This window comes from Nerophis ophidion, linkage group LG01, assembly GCF_033978795.1.
Source record: "Nerophis ophidion isolate RoL-2023_Sa linkage group LG01, RoL_Noph_v1.0, whole genome shotgun sequence".
Classification (NCBI taxonomy): domain Eukaryota; kingdom Metazoa; phylum Chordata; class Actinopteri; order Syngnathiformes; family Syngnathidae; genus Nerophis; species Nerophis ophidion.
The window spans coordinates 85,732,602-85,751,453 of record NC_084611.1 but is presented as its reverse complement, the minus strand read 5'-3'; the positions used below and the strand labels follow the sequence as shown (position 1 = coordinate 85,751,453).

The window sequence follows — 18,852 nt, the reverse complement described above, 5'->3', positions numbered from 1 at the left end:
CAGTTCAAAGTGGATCCAAAACAGCAGCAAGAGTCCCCGTCCACAGGAAACCATCCCAAGCGGAGGCGGATCAGCAGCGTAGAGATGTATATATGTGTGTATATATATATATACATATATATATATATATAAAAATAACGTTCAAAATACAAAACGTTCTCATGCATTTTCATCCATCCATCCGGTTTCTACCGCACCTGTTCAAGAAGTCGGATTAATGGTAAGAAGTATTTCATTTATTTTTGGTTAGCCTCAGAATAACAATGTTACTAAAAAGAATGAGACTTATTATACTCTAAAAATGTTGGTCTTTCTTAAAAATGCACGCGTATAGTCGTATTCACTGTTAAAAAAAATTAATATATGGCTCTCACGGAAATACTTTAAAAAATATTTGGCTTATATGGCTCTCTCAGCCAAAAAGGTTCCCGACCCCTGCCCTATGGTTAAGAGTATCGTGGTCAGCGGTGAGTGCGGGTCACCCGTGTAATCGAGCACAAAAAGACGAGACGGCGCCTTGTTCACCTGAGCCGACCCTGGCTTTTAAAGTGGCTGAAGAGAAAGAAAGAGAGAGAGAGAGAGAAAGAGAGAGAGAAGTGCACTGACCCAGGCCACCGTTTGAATCCGCCGCACGATTTTCAGCAAAAGCTTTCCGAAGCTCCCGGGCGGGAAAGTGGAGGCGGAATGTTGTATGCAAAGACACAGCAGGTAGGCCGGCGTCAGTTTGTGGTCGTCACCTGCAAGGAACGTACAGAAGAAAAAACACTAGTTTGTCAAAGACTCTAAAATTTTCTTACGAAATTATAAACCTTGGGTTTGATAAAAAAAAAATATATATATCTTCAACGTTTACGAGACGAAAAAAAAAGTTTGTTACAGACCCTCTGACACATTTTTGCACAAAAACGTACATTTAGTTAAACACGCAATGGTCTTTTATGTTTACAAAATTACGTGTCGTTTGTTGAAGACCTGTTAACAAAATGATTTTTTTAAGTTGGTTGACGACTAAATTGTCGAGATCAGGGGTCTCAAACACGTGTTATTTTGCAGCCCGCACCTTAATGTGAAAATTTAATGTTGGTGCAGTCCGCGAGTTTTATATGAATGGCGCTTTACAGCATCATACTTGTAAACGGTTGATTTTTCCGGGAGACTCCCAATTTTCAGTGCCGCTCCCGGGGTAATCATTCTCCCGAATTTCACCCGTACAACAATATTATGGGGACACCGTGGAGGCACTGTCTCAAGCGTCGTCTACAACCTGTACAAACAACGTTCAAGCCCAACCACTCATTGTTTTTGGCCCCTGTAAACGCAGTAAGCGACTGCAAGACATACTTGATCAACAGCCATACAGGTCACACTGAGGGTGGCCACATAAACAACTTTATCAATGTTACAAATATGTGCCACACTGTGAACCCACACCAAACAAGAATGACAAACACATTTTGGCAGAACATCTGCACCGTAACACAACATAAATACAACAGAACAAATACTCAGAATCCCATGCAGCACTAACTATTGTAGCCCGGAATAGTTAGGGCTGCATTGGATTCTGGGTATTTCTTCTGTTGTGTTTTCGTTGTATTACGGTGCGGATGTTCTCTCAAAATGTGTTTGTCATTCTTGTTTGGTGTGCGTTCACAGTGTGGCGCATATTTGTAACATTGATAAAGTTGTTTATACGGCCACCCTCAGTGTGTTTACGAATTAAGGACATCAGATTCATAAGGACTATGTTGTAATTTTTAAAGACTGACATAACTTCAGTGTTTACGAATTACGGATGTTAGCTTTGTTAAGGACTATGTTACTATCATTTAAAACTGAAAAATAACTTCAGTGTTTACAAATTAAGGACGTCAGATTCATAAGAACTATGTTTCAGTTGTTAAAGACTGACATAACTTCAGTGTTTACGAATTACGGACGTTAGCTTCCTTAAGGACTATGTTTTACAGTGGTTAAAGACTGCAACAACTTCAGTGTTTACAAATTAAGGACGTTAGCTTCGTTAAGGACTATGTTACAGTTGTTAAAGACTGAAATAATATCAGTACTTACGAATTACGGACGTTAGCTTTGTTAAGGACTATGCTACAATCATTCAAAACTGAAAAAGAACTTCAGTGTTTACAAATTAAGGATGTCAGATTCATAAGAACTATGTTTCAGTTGTTAAAGACTGACATAACTTCAGTGTTTACGAATTACGGACGTTAGCTTCGTTAAGGACTATGTTTTACAGTTCTTAAAGACAGCAATAACTTCAGTGTTTACGAATTAAGGACGTTAGCTTCGTTAAGGACTGTGTTACAGTTGTTAAAGACTGAAATAACATCAGTACTTACGAATTACGGACGTTAGCTTTGTTAAGGACTATGTTACAATCATTCAAAACTGAAAAATAACTTCAGTGTTTACAAATTAAGGATGTCAGATTCATAAGAACTATGTTTCAGTTGTTAAAGACTGACATAACTTCAGTGTTTACGAATTACGGACGTTAGCTTCACTAAGGACTATGTTTTAGAGTGGTTAAAGACTGCAATAACTTCAGTGTTGACTAATTAAGGACGTTAGCTTCGTTAAGGACTGTGTTACAGTTGTTAAAGACTGAAATAACATCAGTACTTACGAATTACGGACGTTAGCTTTGTTAAGGACTATGTTACAATCATTCAAAACTGAAAAATAACTTCAGTGTTTACAAATTAAGGACGTCAGATTCATAAGAACTATGTTTCAGTTGTTAAAGACTGACATAACTTCAGTGTTTACGAATTACGGACGTTAGCTTCATTAAGGACTATGTTTTACAGTGGTTAAAGACTGCAACAACTTCAGTGTTTACAAATTAAGGACGTTAGCTTCGTTAAGGACTATGTTACAGTTGTTAAAGACTGAAATAATATCAGTACTTACGAATTACGGACGTTAGCTTTGTTAAGGACTATGCTACAATCATTCAAAACTGAAAAAGAACTTCAGTGTTTACAAATTAAGGATGTCAGATTCATAAGAACTATGTTTCAGTTGTTAAAGACTGACATAACTTCAGTGTTTACGAATTACGGACGTTAGCTTCGTTAAGGACTATGTTTTACAGTTCTTAAAGACAGCAATAACTTCAGTGTTTACGAATTAAGGACGTTAGCTTCGTTAAGGACTGTGTTACAGTTGTTAAAGACTGAAATAACATCAGTACTTACGAATTACGGACGTTAGCTTTGTTAAGGACTATGTTACAATCATTCAAAACTGAAAAATAACTTCAGTGTTTACAAATTAAGGATGTCAGATTCATAAGAACTATGTTTCAGTTGTTAAAGACTGACATAACTTCAGTGTTTACGAATTACGGACGTTAGCTTCGCTAAGGACTATGTTTTACAGTGGTTAAAGACTGCAATAACTTCAGTGTTGACAAATTAAGGACGTTAGCTTCGTTAAGGACTGTGTTACAGTTGTTAAAGACTGAAATAACATCAGTACTTACGAATTACGGACGTTAGCTTTGTTAAGGACTATGTTACAATCATTCAAAACTGAAAAATAACTTCAGTGTTTACAAATTAAGGACGTCAGATTCATAAGAACTATGTTTCAGTTGTTAAAGACTGACATAACTTCAGTGTTTACGAATTACGGACGTTAGCTTCATTAAGGACTATGTTTCACAGTGGTTAAAGACTGCAATAACTTCAGTGTTTACGAATTAAGGACGTTAGCTTCGTTAAGAACTGTGTTACAGTTGTTAGAGACTGAAATAACATCAGTGCTTACGAATTACGGACGTTAGCTTTGTTAAAAACTATGTTACAGTCGTAAAATCTGAAAATAATTCAGTGTATACGAATTAAGGACATTAGATTTGTTAAGGACATGTTACAATCACTAAAGACTGAAAATAACTTCAGTGTTTACGAATTAAGGACATTAGCTTTGTTAAGGACATGTTACAATCACTAAAGACTGAAAATAACTTCAGTGTTTACGAATTAAGGACTTCAGGATCATAAAGGACTATTTTGCAATTGTTAAAGACTGACATTACTTCAGTGTTTGCGAATTACTGACGTTAGCTTCTTTATGGACTATGTTAAAATCGTTAAAGACAGAAAGTAACTTCAGTGTTTGCGAATTAAGGACGTCAGATTCATAAGGACTATGTTGAAATTGTTAGAGACTTACATAACTTCAGTGTTTACGAATTACGGACGTTAGCTTCGTTAAAGACATTGTCACAGTCGTTAACGACTAAAATAACATCCGTGTTTACGAATTACTGACGTTATCTTTGTTAAGAACTATGCTACAATCGTAAAAACTGAAAATAACATCCGTGTTTACGAATTACTGACGTTAGCTTTGTTAAGAACTATGCTACAATCGTAAAAACTGAAAATAACTTCAGTGTTTTCGCATTACGGACGTTAACTTTGTTAAGAACTATGTTACAATTGTAAATTGTAGGGTTTTCGAATTACGGACGTCAGATTCAAAAGAATTATGTTGCAATTGATAAAGATTGACATAACTTCAATGTTTACGAATTACGGACGTTAGCTTCGTTAAGGACTATGTTACAGTTGTTAAAGACTGAAATAACATCAGTGCTTACGAATTACGGACGTAAGCTTTGTTAAGAACTATGTTACAGTCGTAAAATCTGAAAATGATTCAGTGTTTACGAATTAATGACGTTAGCTTTGTTAAGGACATGTTACAATCGTTAAAGACTGAAAATAACTTCAGTGTTTACGAATGAAGGACTTTAGGATCATAAAGGACTATTTTGCAATTGTTAAAGACTGACATTACTTCAGTGTTTGCGAATTACTGACGTTAGCTTCTTTATGGACTATGTTACAGTCGTTAAAGACAGAAAGTAACTTCAGTGTTTGCGAATTAAGGACGTCAGATTCATAAGGGCTATGTTGAAATTGTTAGAGACTTACATAACTTCAGTGTTTACGAATTACGGACGTTAGCTTCGTTAAAGACATTGTCACAGTCGTTAACGACTAAAATAACATCCGTGTTTACGAATTACTGACGTTATCTTTGTTAAGAACTATGCTACAATCGTAAAAACTGAAAATAACTTCAGTGTTTACGCATTACGGACGTTAGCTTTGTTAAGAACTATGTTACAATTGTAAATTGTAGGGTTTTCGAATTACGGACGTCAGATTCAAAAGTATTATGTTGCAATTGATAAAGACTGACATAACTTCAATGTTTACGAATTACGGACGTTAGCTTCGTTAAGGACTATGTTACAGTTGTTAAAGACTGAAATAACATCAGTGCTTACGAATTACGGACATAAGCTTTGTTAAGAACTATGTTACAGTCGTAAAATCTGAAAATGATTCAGTGTTTACGAATTAAGGACGTTAGCTTTGTTAAGGACATGTTACAATCGTTAAAGACTGAAAATAACTTCAGTGTTTACGAATGAAGGACTTTAGGATCATAAAGGACTATTTTGCAATTGTTAAAGACTGACATTACTTCAGTGTTTGCGAATTACTGACGTTAGCTTCTTTATGGACTATGTTAGTCGTTAAAGACAGAAAGTAACTTCAGTGTTTGCGAATTAAGGACGTCAGATTCATAAGGACTATGTTGAAATTGTTAGACACTTACATAACTTCAGTTTTTACGAATTACGGACGTTAGCTTCGTTAAAGACATTGTCACAATAGTTAAAGACTAAAATAACATCCGTGTTTACGAATTACTGACGTTAGCTTTGTCAAGAACTATGCTACAATCGTAAAAACTGAAAATAACTTCAGTGTTTACGCATTACGGACGTCAACTTTGTTAAGAACTATGTTACAATTGTAAATTGTAGCGTTTGCGAATTACGGACGTTAGCTTTATTAAGGACTACTGTATGTTACAATCATTAAAGACTGAAAATTATTCAGTGTTTACGAATTAAAGACTGAAATAGCTTCAATGTTTACAAATTACGAATGTTAGGTTTAGCAGAAGACTCTTTGCTATTAATAAACAAATGAGTGCCAGTTTTATCGAGTGTACATTTGTCGAATTGTGCAGATGTTTACGAAAAACTACTATAATCGTTAAAATTGTCTTTATTTAATGAAAATGACTTATGTTAGTTTAATTGAAGTTGGTTAAATCGTCTAGTCGTTATGTTTATTGACGACTAAATAAAAGATTACGCACCTCCAGGTTCTATGAGGGACATGATTCGGTTCAGCAGCTGGTCTTCATGAGCCGGGTCAAACTCCAGGTGCAACTTCCTCCTCTGTCCTCCTCTTCCTGCCTCCACTCCTGCGACGGTCCCGCCACCGCGAGATTTGACGTGATGCGGCCTTAAGTTGCGCCTTGCCGGGGCGACGCCCGACGCTGCCGCCGTCCTGTCCTTCAGTACTGATCCGCACACCTTACAAGTCCCGTCCTCCTCCAGTCCGCCGTCGTAGACCTGTCCCAGGCTGCGAAGGCGCGCCAGGGTCTGGGCGGGAAGGGGCTTGGCGCCCGAGGGGTCCTTGTACAGGAATATGTAATGCGCCCCGAAGGAGAGGAGGTCGCCGTGGCGCAGCGTGGTGGAGCGCTCGCACCGGGAGAAGTTGACCAGGACGGTGGCGTTGAGGACGAGCTCCACGGCCACGCAGAAGCGCTGGGGATCTGACGGGTCTTCCGGCTTGGCGCCGTGGGTGTGGCGGTGCGGGGCGGGGACGCGGCACAGGCGGCAGTGAAGCGGGAGGACGTCCGGGGAGAACAGGCAGATGTTGGGACGGGCCGAGGGTGTCTCCTGGCCGACTGTGTGCTGATCTCTGTTCAGCAGATACACCAGGCAGTCCTGACGACGACACGGAAAATATCCCTTATTTGGAGTGGCGGAGGAAAATACTTAACGAGCGTGGTCAAATACAAACCCCGTTTCCATATGAGTTGGGAAATTGTGTTAGATGTAAATATAAACGGAATACAATGATTTGCAAATCCTTTTTTAACCCATATTCAATTGAATGCACTACAAAGACAAGATATTTGATGATCAAACTCGTTAACTTTGTTTTTTTTTGCAAATAATAATTAACTTAGAATTTCATGGCTGCGACACGTGCCAAAGTAGTTGGGAAAGGGCATGTTCACCACTGTGTTACATCACCTTTTCTTTTAACAACACTCAATAAACGTTTGGGAACTGAGGAAACTAATTGTTGAAGCTTTGAAAGTGGGATTCTTTTCCATTCTGGTTTTATGTAGAACTTCAGTCTTTCAACAGTTGTATTTTACGCTTCATAATGCGCCACACATTTTCGATTGGAGACAGGTCTGAACTGCAGGCGAGCCAGGAAAGTACCCGCACTCTTTTTTTACGAAACCACGCTGTTGGAACACGTGCTGAATGTGGCTTGGCATTGTCTTGCTGAAATAAGCAGGGGCGTCCATTAAAAGACGGCGCTTAGATGGCAGCATATGTTGTTCCAAAACCTGTATGTACCTTTCAACATTAATGTTGCCTTCACAGATGTGTAAGTTACTCATGCCATGGGCACTAATGCACCTCCATAACATCACAGATGCTGGCTTCTGAACTTTGCGTCGATAACAGCTTGGATGGTTCGCTTCCCCTTTGGTCCGGATAACACGATGTCGAATATTTCCAAAAACAATTTGAAATGTGGACTCGTCATACCACAGAACACTTTTGCACTTTGCATCAGTCCATCTTAGATGATCTCGGGCCCACAAAAGCCGGCGGCGTTTCTGGATGTTGTTGATAAATGGCTTTCGCTTTGCATAGTAGAGCTTTAACTTGCACTGACAGATTTAGCGACAAACTTTATTTAGTGACAGTGGTTTTCTGAAGTGTTCCTGAGCCCATGTGGTGATATCCTTTAGAGAATGGTGTCGGTTTTTGATACAGTGCCGTCTGAAGGATCGAAGGTTACGGTCATTCAAAGTTGGTTTCCGGCCATGCCGCTTACGTGGAGTGATTTCTCCAGATTCTCTGAACCTTTTGATGATATTATGGACCGTAGATGTTGAAATCCCTAAATTTCTTGCAATTGCACTTTGAGAAACGTTGTTCTTAAACTATTTGACTATTTGCTCACGCAGTTGTGGACAAAGGGGTGTACCTCGTCCCATCCTTTCTTGTGAAAGACTGAACATTTTTTAGGAAGCTATTTTTTCTTAAATGCTTCTACCTCAGTAGAAGCATTTAAGTCTCACCTTAAAACTCATCTGTATACTCTAGCCTTTAAATAGACCTCCTTTTTAGACCAGTTGATCTGCCGCTTCTTTTCTTTCTCCTATGTCCCCCCCTCCCTTGTGGAGGGGGTCCGGTCCGATGACCATGGATGAACTGGCTGTCCAGAGTCGAGACCCAGGATGGACCGCTCGTCGGGACCCAGGAGGGACCGCTCGCCTGTGTATCGATTGAGGACATCTCTACGCTGCTGATCCGCCTCCGCTTGAGATGGTTTCCTGTGGACGGGACTCTCGCTGCTGTCTTGGATCCGCTTTGAACTGAACTCTCGCGGCTGTGAACTCTCGCGGCTATGGATTGAACTTTCACAGTATCATGTTAGACCCGCTCGACATCCATTGCTTTCGGTCCCCTAGAGGGGGGGGGGGGGGGGGCCCACTTCTGAGGTCCTCTCCAAGGTTTCTCATAGTCAGCATTGTCACTGGAGTCCCACTGGATGTGAATTCTCCCTGCCCACTGGGTGTGAGTTTTCCTTGCCCTTTCGTGGGTTCTTCCGAGGATGTTGTAGTCGTAATGATTTGTGCAGTCCTTTGAGACATTTGTGATTTGGGGCTATATAAATAAACATTGATTGATTGATTGATTGATTTTATACCCAATCAAGGCACCCACCTGTTCCCAGTTAGCCTGCAGACCTGTGGGATTGTCCAAATAAGTGTTTGTTGAGCATTCCTCAACTTTATCAGTATTTATTGCCACCTTTTCCCAACTTCTTTGTCACGTGTTGCTGGCTTCAAATTCTAAAGTTAATGATTATTTGCAACAACAAAAAAATGTATCAGTTTGAACATCAAATATGTTGTCTTTGTAGCATATTCAACTGAATATGGGTTGAAAATTATTTGCAAATCATTGTATTCCGTTTATATTTACATCTAACATAATTTCCCAACTCATATGGAAACGGGGTATGTAATTTTCTAATCTACCTAGCAACAAGACTGACACAAGCTCACCTGTTTGTTGTACCCTTGCAGCAGCAGCAGGTGAGGCGACTGGTACAAGGAGTGGCGCACGCCCCCTTGGCCCGGCTCCTCCTTCCTCCGCCCGCCAGCCACCGCCTCCCGGCCCCTGTAGGGCCCCGGCAGGGTGGAGTAGTAGCGCTTGGGCTCGTCGCCAACTGACAGCTGCACATATAGGATTTTTAATGATGATTAAAAATGCTCGGCGAGGTTCCTTACCTGGTTGAGGCTGGTCTCGCTGAGGCTGCGGCACAAGGACGAGTTGCTGGAGCGAGGCAACGTCAGCGTCCCCTTGGCCCGGTTCCTCTGCAGCTTGCGGGCCTGGGCGTTGATGTCTTCAGGAAGCAAGAGGGGAAGAGTTTAAAAAGTCATAAAAACAATGGAAAAGTACATGCACGTAAATTGTGTGAATGTGCTGATGTGACATGTCCACTCATGAACAAAGACGCACTTCTCATATTGTCGACATGTGACCACAAACCAGGACGTGAGCTGACCAATGAGGTAAAAGGATGACACACGTATACAAGCGATGTGAAGGGGGTTGGGGGGTTGACAAGCAGGCAGGTAGAGGTGGTCTCCATGGCGATGACTGACAGCCACCCTACCTGAGGCCAGTCCCCACCTTTAGAGCCCGACGGAGCTGCCCGACCCAACCGCAGAGGGGAACCCCGGAGTTTGCCCAGCCCGGATCGACCCATTAGAGCCGCCAGGAACTGGGCGGCCTTGGGCCCTACAGCGGGGGTGGGAGGGGTTAAGAGGCTGACAGAAGAGTACACACAAACACGTCTGCACTACAGTGTGTGTGTAGTGTTAATAGTGTGAACGTCATACAAAAACCCAAAACCGGTGAAGTTGGCAGGTTGTGTAATTCCTAAATAAAAACAGAACACAATGATTTGCAAATCCTTTTCAACTTATATTCTATTGAATCGACTGCAAAGACAAGATATTTCATTTTTGAACTGAGAAATGTAATATTTTTTTTCTGCAAATAATCATTAACTTAGAATTTAATTGCAAAAAAGTTGGCACAGTGGCATTTTTACCACTGTGTTACATGGCCTTTCCTTTTAACAACACTTGGGAACTGAGAAGACACATTTTTGAAGCTTTCCTATTCTTGCTTGATGTACAGCTTAAGTTGTCCGGGGTCTCCGGTGTGCTATTTTAGGCTTCATAATGCACCGTACATTTTCAACGGGATACAAGTCTGGACTACAGTACCCGTACTCTTTTACTACGAAGCCACACTGTTGTAACACATGGCTTGGCGTTGTCTTGCTGAAATAAGCAGGGGCGTCCATGATAAACTTGCTTGGATGGCAACATACAGTGGGGCAAAAAAGTATTTAGTTTTCCCACTTAACATGATGACAGAGGTCTGTAATTTTCATCATAGGTACACTTCAACTGTGAGAGACAGAACGTGGGAAAAAAAATCCAGGAATTCACATTGTAGGAATTTTAAAGAATTTATTTGTAAATTATAGTGGAAAATAAGTATTTGGTCAACCATTCAAAGCTCTCACTGACGGAAGGAGGTTTTGGCTCAAAATCTCACGATACATGGCCCCATCAAACAATGTACTAATATGATCCACTTCAAGAAACTCTTCAAACTGGAAGTGTTTACAAAGTACAAAAAAAGAAGAACCATGATAAAAATTCTGATTTTATTCACCCATTCATTCTCAAAATAATCTTACTTATCTCATTGTTTGGAATAAAACTTACTTCACCAATTATTTATGTATTTATTTTTATCGTATTACTTGTTACTTATGGAGTATATTGTGAATACATTGAGAACAGGAAGTGAACAAAAGTTTTAGCAACTGTTATTTAAAGAAAAGGGGTAGGATTAAATAAGCTCTGCTTCTTCCTACTCCTTTTCGAACATGTTGAAAAGAGAAACTGGAAATTGTGATGTATCACATTATTAGTGATTCCTAGAGCCCAAAAAAAGTCTGCGGGCTACAGAGCGTTTTCCGTTCGGGCTCCAGTACTCTGGAATGCCCTCCCGGTAACAGTTCGAGATGCTACCTCAGTAGAAGCATTTAAGTCTCACCTTAAAACTCATCTGTATACTCTAGCCTTTAAATAGACCTCCTTTTCAGACCAGTTGATCTGCCGCTTCTTTTCTTTCTCCTATGTCCCCCCCCTCCCTTGAGGAGGGGGTCCGGTCCGATGACCATGGATGAAGTACTGGCTGTCCAGAGTCGAGACCCAGGATGGACCGCTCGCCTGTGTATCGGTTGGGGACATCTCTACGCTGCTGATCCGCCTCCGCTTGAGATGGTTTCCTGTGGACGGGACTTTCGCTGCTGTCTTGGATCCGCTTGAACTGAACTCTCGCGGCTGTGTTGGAGCCACTATGGATTGAACTTTCACATTATCATGTTAGACCCGCTCGACATCCATTGCTTTCGGTCCCCTAGAGGGGGGGGGGGGGGTTGCCCACATCTGAGGTCCTCTCCAAGGTTTCTCATAGTCAGCATTGTCACTGGCGTCCCACTGGATGTGAATTCTCCCTGCCCACTGGGTTTGAGTTTTCCTTGCCCTTTTGTGGGTTCTTCCAAGGATGTTGTAGTCGTAATGGTTTGTGCAGTCCTTTGAGACATTTGTGATTTTGGGCTATATCAATAAACATTGATTGATTGATTGATTGATATGCTTGCATGTTCGAAATAAAATCAAACTCAAACTCAAACCCATTCATTCTTTCCTTAACACGGAACAATTGTCCTGTCCTCTTGGCAGAAAAACAGCCCCAAAGCATGATGTTTCCACCCCCATGCTTCACAGTAGGTATGGTGTTCTTGGGAGGCAACTCAGTATTCTTCTTCCTCCAAACACGACGAGTTGAGTTTATACCAAAAAGTTCTATTTTGGTTTCATCTGACCACATGACATTCTCCCAATCCTCTGCTGTATCATCCATGTATCCATTTTGGTATAAACTCAACTCCTCGTGTTTGGAGGAAGAAGAATACTGAGTTGCATCCCAAGAACACCATACCTACTGTGAAGCATGGGGGTGGAAACATCTTGCTTCGGGGCTGTTTTTCTGCTAAGGCAGGGGTAAGGAACCTATGGCTCTAGAGCCAGATGTGGCTCTTTTGACGACTGCATCTGGCTCTCTGATAAATCTTAGCTGACGTTGCTTAACACGATAACTAAATAATAATTCCCCTGGTAATCACAGTGTTAAAAATAACGTTAAATATATAAAACATTCTCATGCATTTTAATCCATCCATCCGTTTCTACCGTACCTGTCAAAGAAGTCGCATTAATGGTCAAAAGTATTTTATTTAATATTGGTTAGCTTTATAATAACACTGTTATTTAAAAAAAGGACTTATTATACTCTAAAAATGTTGGTGTTACTTAAAAATGCACGCATTTAGTTGCAATCAGGAAAGTCCAAATAAAAGAGGAGGCGTAGAATTCTCTTGTCAGAGCGTGGGACGACACTATAGAAGGGTATAGGTCTACAGGTTTCTCCTCATTGACGTAAATTGAATCCTGTCTCTGTTTTATTCCTTGCTTCTTGTCTGTTTAATACATGTCATCAGTGTTTAAACCTGACAGTTTTATTCAGTGTTAAAAATATTATATGGCTCTCACGGAAATACATTTTAAAATATTTGGCTTTCATGGCTCTCTCAGCCAAAAAGGTTCCCGACCCCTGTGCAAAGGGGACAGGACGATTGATCCGTGTTAAGGAAAGAATGAATGGGGCCATGTGTCGTGAGATTTTGAGCCAAAACCTCCTTCCATCAGTGAGAGCTTTGAATGGTTGACCAAATACTTATTTTCCACCATAATTTACAAATAAATTCTTAAAAATTCCTACAATGTGAATTCCTGGATTTTTTTTTTCACATTTTGTCTCTCACAGTTGAAGTGTACCTATGATGAAAATTACAGACCTCTGTCATCATTTTAAGTGGGAGAACTTGCACAATCGCTGGCTGACTAAATACTTTTTTGCCCCACTGTATGTTGCTCCAAAACCTGTATGTACTTTTCAGCATTAATGGTGCCTTCACAGATGTGTAAGTTACCCATGCCTTGGCACTAATACACCCCCATACCATCACAGATGCTAGCTTTTGGACTTTGCGCCTATAACAATCCGGATGGTTCTTTTCCTCTTTGGTCCGGAGGACATGACATCCAGTTTCTAAAAACAATTTGAAATGTGGACTCGTCAGACCACAGAACACTTTTCCACTTTACATCAGTCCATCTTTAATGAGCTCGGGCCCAGCCAAGCCGGCAGCGTTTCTGGGTGTTGTTGATAAATGGCTTTCGCGTGGCATAGTAGAGTTTTAACTTGCACTTACAGATGCAGCGACAAACTGTAGTGACTGGTTAGTGGTTTTCTGAAGTGTTCCTGAGCCCTTGTGGTGATATCATATACACACTGATGTCGTTTTTTGATGCAGTACCGTCTGAGGGATTGAAAGACCGTAATCTCATCGCTTACGAGCACTGATTCCTCCAGATTCTCTGAAACTTTTGAAGATATTACAGACCGTAGATGGTGAAATCCCCAAATTCCTTGCAATAGCTGGTTGACAAATGTTTTTCTTGAACTGTTGGACAATTTGCTCACTCATTTGTTCCTTGTTTGTGAATGACTGAGCATTTCATGGAAGCTGCTTTTATACCCAATCATGGCACCCACCTGTTTCCAACTGTGGTATGTTCCAAATAAATATTTGATGAGCATTCCTCAACTTTCTCAGTCTATTTTGCCACTTGTGCCAGCTTTGTGGAATCATGTTGCAGGCCTCAAATTCCAAATGAGCTAATATTTGCAAAAAATAACAAATTTTTCCATTTGGAACGTTAAGTATCCTGTCTTTGCAGTCTATTCAATTGAATATAGGTTGAAAAGGATTAGCAAATCATTGTGTTTACCATTTATACAAAGTGCCAACTTCACTGTTTTTTGGGGTTTGTAATATTATGGGATGTTGCTCCGCTTCATGCAAAAATTTTGCTTTTTTTAAATTACTGCATGGAGTCGGTAAGCAACCGTGTGCTGCAAGGACCCATACTTGCCAACCTTGAGACCTCCGAATTCGGGAGATGGGGGCGGGGGTATATTGTAGCGTCCTGGGAAGTGTTAATGCTGCAAGGGATCCTGGCTATTTGTTCTGTTGTGTTTATGTTGTGTTACGGTGCGGATGTTCTCCCAAAATGTGTTTGTCATTCTTGTTTGGTGTGGGTTCACAGTGTGGCGCATGTTTGTAACAGTGTTATAAGTTGTTCATACGGCCACCCTCAGTGTGACCTGTATGGCTGTTGACCAAGTATGCTTTGCATTCACTTGTGTGTGTGTAAAAACCGCACATATTATGAGAATGGGTCGGCACCCTGTTTGTACGGAGGAAAAGCAGATGTGACAACAGGTTGTAGAGGACGCTAAAGATAGTGCCTAAAGGCACGGCACCAATAATGGAAATCGGGAGAATTTCAGGAGAATGGTTGCCCCGGGAGACTTTCGGGAGGGGCGCTGAAATTCGGGAGTCTCCCGGGAAAATCGGGAGGGTTGGCAAGTATGCAAGGTCTGCTCGCCTCGGTTTGGAGCGGTCACTGTTCCCATAGCTACGGAGACTGCAAGGGAGCGCTGCAGCAAAGCGGAGACTGTGGAGCGATACCTGGGGACCGCAACCTCAAATAGTACCTGCTCTTGTCGAAATGCTCAAATAGCGACGCAAACCGAGGCGAGCAGAGTCGGGTACTGTGCAGCCTTTTTGGGATGCATTCAAATACCGTGATAGGAATGAGGTTCGAAGCACACAATTCAAAACATGCACACAACTTCACAAAAAGTGTATCGGTGTACTTTTGTGGGAATTATGTTAGTGTGAAAATAGGGACATCCATGTATATAACCATAATATACATGTTTATACAACCATAATATACATGTTTATATAACCATAATATACATGTTTATACAACCATAATATACATGTTTATACAACCATAATATACATGTTTATACAACCATAATATACATGTTTATATAACCATAATATACATGTTTATATAACCATAATATACATGTTTATATAACCATAATATACATGTTTATACAACCATAATATACATGTTTATACAACATTAATATACATGAGGATGTGCTTTGATGTGGTCTTCTAGCTGAAGCCATCAATGTGCGTTTGTGACCCGAACGTGCCGCACGTTTCGCCCATTCAGTTTGAAAATAGTCCTGTGACGCCGGTCAGTCCTTTTACACACAAAAAGTTGACGTCTGGTCAGTATGTTCACGTACACGCAACATAAACATGTGTCTATCCATTCACGTACGCAAGTAACACGTCTGCCCATTCACAAACAAACATATGTCTGTCCATTCACATACACGCCATCGACTCGTGCTCGTCCATTCACGTACACAAACAGTGTAAACAAGCTCTATACGTTCTCAAGACACACATACAGTAAATCACACACAAAACATGGTTGTCCATTCACATGGATACCTAATCTCAACATAGGTCAGTCTCTACTCCCTTCACAAACGCACATTATCACACACAAAATGTGTTTGTCCATTCCAATACACACATGATGTACAATATGTCTTCCCTTTATCCCTCCACACATAAATAATGTAAACATGTTTGTACATTCACATACGCACACAATTTAAAAAAAATTCTACTCACAGACTCACATAAACATACATATAACATGTTAGTCCATTCACACAAAAATGGCGACGTGTTTGTCTATTCATTTACTGAAATATTCTACATTTTTGCCTGTCCTTTCACATGCAGTTTATAAATAATGTAAACATGTTTACAGTCGCATACACACATAATCACACGTTTTTTAATTCACACAAAAAAATGTGGAAACGTTTGTCAATTCATACACACACATAATGTACATATCTGTCTAATTTCGCAAACACACATAATGCAAACATAATTGTCCATTCACACATGCACACTTAATGCAGTACAAACATCTGTTTGTCTATTCACACACACACACAACACATATATGGACGTCTGTTTGTCCATTCATATACATGCATACTGTACATATCTGTTATCCATTGTGTATAATGCAGATATCTGTTCATTCACATGCGCAAGTAATGCAGTGCAAACATCGGTTTGTCCATTCACACATACAAATATGGACTTATGTTTGTCCATTCATATACACGTATAATGTACATATCTGTCTATCCATTGTGCATAATGCAGATATCTGTTCATTCACATGCACAAGTAATGCAGTAAAAACATCAGTTTGTCCATTCACACACACACAAATATGGACGTCGTTTTGTCTATTCATATACACACAGAATGCACATATCGGTCTAGCCATTGCGCATAATGCAGATATCTTTTCCTTCACATGCACACTTGATGCAATACAAACATTGGTTTTTCCATTCACACACACACAAATATGGACATCTGTTTGTCCATTCATATAAACGCATAATGTACATATCGGTCTATACATTGCGCATAATGCAGATATCTGTTCATTCACATGCACAAGTAATGCAGTACAAACATCGGTTAGTCCATTCACACACACAAATATGAACGTCGGTTTGTCTATTCATATATACGCATAATGTACATATCGGTCTAGCCGTAGCGCATAATGCAGATATCTTTTCCTTCACATGCACACTTAATGTAGTACAAAAATTATTTTTTCCATTCACACACACACAAATATGGACATCTGTTTGTCCATTCATATAAACGCATAATGTACATATCGGCCTATACATTGCGCATAATGCAGATATCTGTTCATTCACATGCACAAGTAATGCAGTACAAACATCGGTTTGTCCATTCCCACACACACACAAATATGGGCGTTGGTTTGTCCATTCATATACACACAAAATGCACATATATGTCTATCCATTGCGCATAATGCAGATATCTGCTCATTCACATGCACACGTAATGTGGAACAATCATCTATTTTTCCATTCACACACACACACAAATATGGACATCTGTTTGTCCATTCATATAAACGCATAATGTACATATCAGTCTACACATTGCGCATAATGCAGGTATATGTTCATTCACATGCACAAGTAATGCAGTACAAACATCGGTTTGTCCATTCCAACACACACACAAATATGGACGTTGGTTTGTCCATTCATATACACGCATAATGCACATATCTGTCCATCCATTACGCATAATGCAGATATCTGCTCATTCACATGCACACGTAATGTGGTACAAACATCGGTTAGTCCATTCACACACACAAATATGAACGTCGGTTTGTCTATTCATATATACGCATAATGTACATATCGCATAATGCAGATATCTTTTCCTTCACATGCACACTTTATGTAGTAAAAAAATATTTTTTCCATTCACACACACACAAATATGGACATCTGTTTGTCCATTCATATAAACGCATAATGTACATATCGGTCTATACATTGCGCATAATGCAGGTATATGTTCATTCACATGCACAAGTAATGCAGTACAAACATCGGTTTGTCCATTCCCACACACACACAAATATGGACGTTGGTTTGTCCATTCATATACACGCATAATGCACATATATGTCTATCCATTGCGCATAATGCAGATATCTGCTCATTCACATGCACACGTAATGTGGTACAAACATCTGTTTGTCCATTCACACACGCGGAAATCTGTCTGTTCATTTACGTATGACGATTTTACCGAGATGGTGTGTGTGTGTGTGTGTGTGTGTGTGTGTGTGTGTGTGTGTGCCCACCAGCAGTGATGGTGTCCTTCTCCTTGGCGTTGAGTTCCTCCACCTCTGCTCTCCTGCGCAGCTCAAAGCGGCGAGCGTGTCCCTCCCGAGGCTTCCACAGCTCCTGGAGCAACAGCGGCTTCTCGTTGTCGCCGAGCGCACGGAGACATTCCGTCCGCCAGCCGCCACCGCCGCCGCCGATCACGCCTCCTCCCTCCAAGCGTCCAATCACGTCGCACAGGACGTAGGAGTGGGCGGCGTCCTTGTTGAGCGAGTAGCGCTCCAGCGCCTCCTTGACCAGCTCCTGGGCGCTGGAGCGCGGCGTGGCCAAGACGCTCTTGTAGTTGGCGCCGCTGCAGATCTCGTCGCCAAAGATCTTCAGGACCCCCGGGGCGGAGCTCTGGTGGGAGAGCTCAGCCGGGTCGTCCTCCGGTCGCTCCGGGGGCTCGGTCGTGGAGCGGCGGTCCCCCCGCGTGTTTGTTCCCACCTCGGCTGGGACGCGGTCGCGATAGCTCAGAGTCCGGTAGAGAACCTGGCCGGCGCACGTTCAAATGTTAGTTTTCTGCCCCATTTTTACTCGACATAAGGAAAACCTCAAGTTTCTTGTGGTCATCATGCACATAGCTTATGTTCATTGGCCCATGGGGCACTTCCAAGTGAGCCCTACAAATTCTGCCTAGCAACAGGCAGCCAATCAGATTTGTATTCTGTTTCGGATGAGGATTGCAGCATTCTTGTTGAGTTTGTTGGCAATAAAATGATTTCTTACCTGCGTGAAGGTCCTGCTCTGGCGCTTCAGCCGGCTCTTGGAGGGCA

The 18,852-nt window shown here is 41.1% G+C and overlaps 1 protein-coding gene across 3 annotated transcripts in view; it reads right to left on the bottom strand.

Moving 5' to 3' along the window:
* Nucleotides 1-18,852, bottom strand: part of radil (Ras association and DIL domains) — an 87,710-nt gene that overhangs the window by 39,204 nt on the left and 29,654 nt on the right. For 2 of the 3 annotated variants that reach the window (XM_061914120.1, XM_061914128.1), the window contains exons 3-9: nucleotides 18,806-18,852; nucleotides 18,058-18,568; nucleotides 9,860-9,967; nucleotides 9,454-9,569; nucleotides 9,229-9,399; nucleotides 6,217-6,853; nucleotides 607-737 (exon numbers count right to left, since the gene is read on the bottom strand). The exon at nucleotides 18,806-18,852 is cut by the window's right edge and continues 71 nt beyond it. In XM_061914120.1, the coding sequence (XP_061770104.1) occupies nucleotides 607-737; nucleotides 6,217-6,853; nucleotides 9,229-9,399; nucleotides 9,454-9,569; nucleotides 9,860-9,967; nucleotides 18,058-18,568; nucleotides 18,806-18,852 (1,721 nt within the window). The remainder of the gene's footprint in view (nucleotides 1-606; nucleotides 738-6,216; nucleotides 6,854-9,228; nucleotides 9,400-9,453; nucleotides 9,570-9,859; nucleotides 9,968-18,057; nucleotides 18,569-18,805) is intronic. The other variant, XM_061914138.1, reaches the window with a different exon arrangement.